The 5,408-nt window shown below is 55.2% G+C and overlaps 1 protein-coding gene across 3 annotated transcripts; it reads left to right on the top strand.

The window, feature by feature from the left end:
* Positions 1-54: 54 nt before the first annotated feature.
* Positions 55-5,112, top strand: TAX1BP3 (Tax1 binding protein 3). 3 transcript variants are annotated; one of them, XM_053568443.1, is made up of 5 exons: positions 153-248; positions 1,810-1,912; positions 3,394-3,513; positions 3,939-4,016; positions 4,303-5,112. In XM_053568443.1, exons 2-5 carry the CDS (start codon positions 1,832-1,834, stop codon positions 4,438-4,440), a joined length of 417 nt encoding a protein of 138 aa, XP_053424418.1. In that variant the 5' UTR covers positions 153-248; positions 1,810-1,831; the 3' UTR covers positions 4,441-5,112. The 3 variants fall into 3 exon arrangements, with proteins under 3 accessions (XP_053424420.1, XP_053424418.1, XP_053424417.1); XM_053568442.1 differs by lacking the exon at positions 153-248 and adding an exon at positions 255-510; XM_053568445.1 differs by lacking the exon at positions 1,810-1,912 and having other exon boundaries at positions 55-248.
* Positions 5,113-5,408: the final 296 nt, after the last annotated feature.

The raw sequence follows: 5,408 nt of genomic DNA on the forward strand, positions 1-5,408 counted from the left end.
ACACGCCGTTTTCTCCCGGCTTTTCTACGCACGCACTGGGATTTCCGAAAGCAGAACATCGCTCCGGCCGGTGATTGGCTGGACATTCGCTAACTATTCATGAGGGGAGGGGCCGCACCCGGCTGCCTTTGTTAACCAGAGAGGGCGCGGCCGCGGGGACTCGCGGCGGGCTTCACCGTGGGGTACTTGGTTGCCACACTGGGGTCGAGATGTCCTACGTCCCGGGCCAGCCGGTCACCGCAGTGGTGGTGAGTGCGCTCGTGTGGGCTCTTCTTCTTGTCTTGCTCCCACTTCGCAGAGCGGCAAACTGACACCCTTAACTGGCTGACAGAAGCATCGAATCCGGGCTCCTGCAGTCCGGCGGTCTCTGTCGGAGCGGGGCCGCATTCTCCCCCAGTCTCGTAGCAGGTGGCTGGGACCCGAGAGCCTCCCCGAGACCTTGGACGTCGCCGGACTGGATTCCTTTCAGCAGACCGGGGTGGGGAGGACGAAGGAGAAAAAGGCCCATCTGTGGGAATCTGGTTAAGCGCCCCCTTCCCGGGCCTCCATGTCCCCAGCTGGGCAACCACGGGGTGGGGTGCGGGGGTTGGGCGGCCGCCCGCCCGAAGTTCATGAGTCGCAGCCTTTGGAATGAGGAAATGCTTCCTCGGCTCCAGCCGGCGCCGCAGCCCAGAGGAGGGAGTTTGGGGGTGGAGCTGTCCCAAACCTGCCACAGCAGCCGCTCTCCTCTTCCCGTCCAGCCTTGCTCACCGCCCGGCCCAGAGAGAAAGCTCTTAACAACAGGCACCATTCCTCTCCAAACTTTTCCTGGATCCCTAGCCCTTGAGACAAATTTCAGGTCCCCGCTTGACATTTGAAGCTTGAGGAGACCCATTGGAGTCAGTCTAGGGTCCTGGCCGCTCCCTTAACTAGTCTGGATGCTGCGTGCTACTAGATTAGGAAAAGGGAGCAAGGGAGGCTGGGAGATTAGACCCAGATGCTAGTGTGATAGTTGTATGGGGCCTGGAGACCAACCCCATGGTAGAGGTGGGGAAGTGATCCCAAAGAAAAGCCCAGCCAATTATAGGAAACTTTCAGGAAAAACCCAGGTCTCTGTCTCTGGGGAAAAATGTGCCTGCTGGGCTTGTAAGGAGTCAAGTGAAAGTCCCGGCCCTGAAGCCTTAGACTGGCTGTGGTTTCTCAGATGGGTGTGTTGGAGTGCTCCAGGATGGGTGGAGGCAGAGAAGCCACTGATAAAGGTGACACGTGAGGGTGAGCTTACAGGACAAGCTCAGGCCCTAGGAAACATTGCAAGACCTGCTGACAGCTGTCCTAAGTGTCACCCTGTCTGCACCAGCCTGACTTTTGTAGATCCCTAGCTGCCTCAGAGAGGAGGGGCCAAGTTTGTTCCTTAGCTGGATAAAAGAGGGTAGGGGCAGGGAGCCACCTTGCCGCCTAACCTTACGAAGAAATTCAGGACTGGGCCCTGTCTCTTAGCCCAAGGGCCTGTACTTACTATGGGGGTGGGTGCACAGTTGAGTGTTGGCAGAAGTGGAGTAAGCCTGGAAGAGCTCATATTTTTGGGCATGAGGATCCAGGTGCAGTGGGCCTCAGAGATCATACCTCATGCTCCTCACCCTAATGCCCTGGCTGGTCACAGGGCCTTCCTCAAAGCTTAGACCAATTCTTCTAACACCAGGAACAGTGGTAGGGTCTGGCTTCTCCCTCTTGTCTTGGATTGGGGATGAGGTAGGGAGGATTCCTCCATAGTCCCTGCCCTCTCCCATGTAATTACCATTTTGGCCACTTCTCTGAACTTTGGCTCCATAGATCCATCTGGACACCCACCTGTATGGCTCCAGGCACTCCAGCTCAATCTGTGCCTCCTCCTCCTGGGTCCCCATCTGAGAGATGGTGTGTCCAGCCAGGCCAGGTGACCAAGTGCTTCTCTTCTAAGAGCAGTCCCCAAGTCTGCTGACTGTAATTTCCAAGTGGCTCATGTCCCCTGGTCTCCACATCCCACCTCTGGGAGATCTTGGTTCCCCTACCAACTACTTCAGTGGTACTTCTAGCATCCAACCCGACTATGCCCTGCCCTATTCCCCAAGTCCTAAGGACTCTAGGTCAGGTGGCCATGCTACTTGTCACCCCTTCAAGGCCTGGGGCAAAGGATCCCTTCTTCGTGAAGCCTCTTCGGGTCTAGATCAAGTTACCTTTTGCTTTTTTCTCCCCTATTCTTGCTAAAACTCTCTCAACTTTTGGAGTGATGTGGTCTGACTCCCAGTATCTGGTGACTGGTGAGTGCTTGCTGAGAGCTTTGAAAGGAGCCAGGCACAGCTGGGGACCACAGACCCAGAGCATGGCAGGAGAGCCCTAGAACATTCCTCTCCTGCACTGCACAAGAACAGGGCCTGGGGCTTAGGGGGACCCTCCACTTCTCTTCTAGGACCAGTCTCATGGGCCTTCGTCTCACAGCCTTCTTGATCCATTCCTATCTTCACATGTTCAGCCTTATTTCACCTCTCAGTTCTGCATCCTGCACTGTACACTTTGGCCTTACAAACACGAATCCACAGTGCCTTTAAGCCTTTGCTCTTGTTCCCTTGGCCAGCAAGCCTGTTCTCTCTTTTCTGCGTAAATTTGATCTGTTTTTCCTGAATGCCTCCTGTCTTGCCCTTGACAGGGCTGGCTCAGCAATCTGAGCTGCCCCAGCAAGGTGCCTGCTGCTTTGCAGGCCTGACCCCCCCCTTGTTCTGTGTGGACACCCCCTGGGAACTGGGCCTCCTATCCTTGGAAGCCATTGCACCCTGGCTCTTGGGCCAGGAGGGGCTTAAAACACATGTTGACTAAAGGCTCGTGCTTGAGACTAAAACCATATGGGGGGGTTGGGAGGGGGGCTCGGTGCCTGTAGCACAGTAGTTATGGCGCCAGCCACATACACCGAGGTGGCGGGTTCGAGCCCGGTCCTGGCCAGCTAAACAACTGCAACAAAAAAATAGCTGGGCATTGTGGTGGGTGCCTGTAGTCCTAGCTACCTGGGAGGCTGAGGCAAGAGAATTGCTTAAGCCCAAGAGTTGGAGGTTGCTGTGAGCTGTAACACCATAGCACTCTACTGAGGGCAACATAGTAAGACTCTGTCTCAAAAAAACAAAAACAAAAAACAAAACCAAAAACGGGGGAAGTGGCTAAAGACAGAGAAATGGCTATGTGGGTAGGTCAATGTAGCCAATTTCTGAGTTGCATTCCCCCAGCCTCCTGGCTGGTGAGGAGCTGGATTCTGGCAGAGGGCCTGGGCCCCACCCCCTTGGCATGGCTGTGAGCTGGCCCAGCAGCCTGTGGTTGCTGCTGGGGACACAGACCAGATTCATTCTCCACCCACCCACCTTCCCCACAACTTGCTTTTTTCTTTGTCAGCAAAGAGTTGAAATTCATAAACTGCGTCAAGGTGAGAACTTAATCTTGGGCTTCAGCATTGGAGGTGGCATTGACCAGGATCCATCCCAGAATCCCTTCTCAGAAGATAAGACAGACAAGGTGAGGGGGAACTAGGGTCCTGGGACTTCTCCATGGGGCACAGAGGCCTGAGATGGTGGGTCTTCGCTTCCTGCATGGAAGACGAAGACATCATCTCTCTCAAACAATGCTAGGAAGGTTTAAGAAATGATCTCATGGGAATAAGTAGGGGTGGAGGTGAGTAGTGGGCCTCCCCGCCCTAGGAAGGCCTGCTTAGTCGGAGCCCAGGAGGAGCAGGAGGTGGCTGCCAGCAGGGGCTGGTACATTGTGAGGCAGCCATGCTCTCCCCCAGCTATATGGGCACAGCCCGTACCAGCCATGTGCCCTGGGGAGAGGGTGGGGACAAGGACAGCAGGACAGCTGGGATTGTCCCATGCTGAGTTCTGCTCTGTGGATTAGGAACCAATCCAGTGAGCATGGGGCCTGACTAGGCTGCTTCTTTCCAGGGCATTTATGTCACACGGGTGTCCGAAGGAGGCCCTGCTGAAATTGCTGGGTTGCAAATTGGGGACAAGATCATGCAGGTAACACAGGTCTCCCAAAGGAGAACAAGGTTTGGGCCAGATGGTTTGAAGCACGTGGTGGGATTGGGGGTGCCCATGCCTCCCAGCTGGGAGAGACTCACCCTGCTGGTCTTACCCCCAGAGGCAGGTAGCTTTCTCTTCTGTGTCTCAGCTGTTGTGCTTGGTGTCACTCAGCCCTGGGATGTCAGCTTGGGGGCCTGCTGGGTGGCCCAGGCTGCCCAAAGTCCTCTGCTTCCAGATACGAGGGTAGGGAGCTAAGGTGGGCTGTGTTCTCTCCTTGGGCCAGGTGAACGGCTGGGACATGACCATGGTCACACACGACCAGGCCCGGAAGCGGCTCACCAAGCGCTCGGAGGAGGTGGTGCGATTGCTGGTGACACGGCAGTCACTGCAGAAGGCTGTGCAGCAGTCCATGCTGTCCTAGCAGCTCATCGTCTGTGACTTGTGCCTACCTGCCTATTTGTACAGTGACATCACTTTCACACTCTGCCTGCCTCTCATCCGGGCTTCTGAGTGCTGGGCCCCAGCTCAGAAGGGCAACCACTGACCCCAGAGGCCTGACCCAATTCTACTTCCCCTCTTCCCACTTTGGGACCAGCTCTCTCCCTTGGACACTGAGGACTGGAAATAAGGGCCTGGGGCTGAGTGGTAGCCAGTCTGTAGTGTCCACTGGCTCAGTCTCCAGATTCTGCTGCTTAGCTGCAGCAATGCCTAGGCAAGGGGGGAACACCACTTCCTGGGAGCCACCAATGCTGGGAAATGCCAGGCGGGCTGGCCTTTCCTTCTTTGCCCTGGCCCAGACCGCCTGTGTCCCCTCCATAGTACCTGTGTCCCCTGCTTTTCCCTGTGTTGTCCAGGCAACTGCCAGGGTCGTGACAGTTTGCCTGGGTGGAAGCTGGGCGGGCTCCCTGTTCACCCCTACTCTCCCCAGGGGTGCTGGCCTCCCAAGGGTTTGCTTGCTGACAGGATTTAGAGAGGTTCAAGGCTGACATTTCAGCACAGCTCTCAGGATTGCTATTTTCCTCTATGCCTGTGGGTTTAACTTTTGTATTTTTTTAATCACAACTTTGATATAAAATTTATCTTACTTTTTGGAGATGCCAATCCTACTTTTGAATGTTGCTTCCTAATTCACATCCAAGAACAGCTGCTCTTAGCAAGCGTACAAGCCTTACCTTGTTAACTTTGGAAATGGGGCAGCAGCATGCGTCTCTTACTCCGTGTTGTGTGCACAATAAACAATGCTGGAATTCACAAGGGCTTTTTGCTGAGGTACAGAGGTGGGATATTTGGGGGTGAAGGGGGCACAAGTTCTGGTTTTAAGGATGGCTGCCTGTCTTCTGTTCTGTGACAAAGCCCAACTATTCCCAGGCCCACCTGCCCTGAAAGTCT

Source organism: Nycticebus coucang, chromosome 18, assembly GCF_027406575.1.
Source record: "Nycticebus coucang isolate mNycCou1 chromosome 18, mNycCou1.pri, whole genome shotgun sequence".
Taxonomy (NCBI): Eukaryota; Metazoa; Chordata; class Mammalia; order Primates; family Lorisidae; genus Nycticebus; species Nycticebus coucang.

What these genes read in the sequence shown, in the direction of transcription:
- TAX1BP3 (XM_053568443.1), top strand. Translation starts at nt 1,832, where the DNA reads ATGGCTCCAGGCACTCCAGCTCAATCTGTGCCTCCTCCTCCTGGGTCC. An exon ending in GGTGTGTCCAGCCAGGCCAG is followed by an intron (nt 1,913 to 3,393) that starts GTGACCAAGTGC and finishes TTTCTTTGTCAG; the next exon opens with CAAAGAGTTGAAATTCATAA. An exon ending in TTGGGGACAAGATCATGCAG is followed by an intron (nt 4,017 to 4,302) that starts GTAACACAGGTC and finishes TCCTTGGGCCAG; the next exon opens with GTGAACGGCTGGGACATGAC.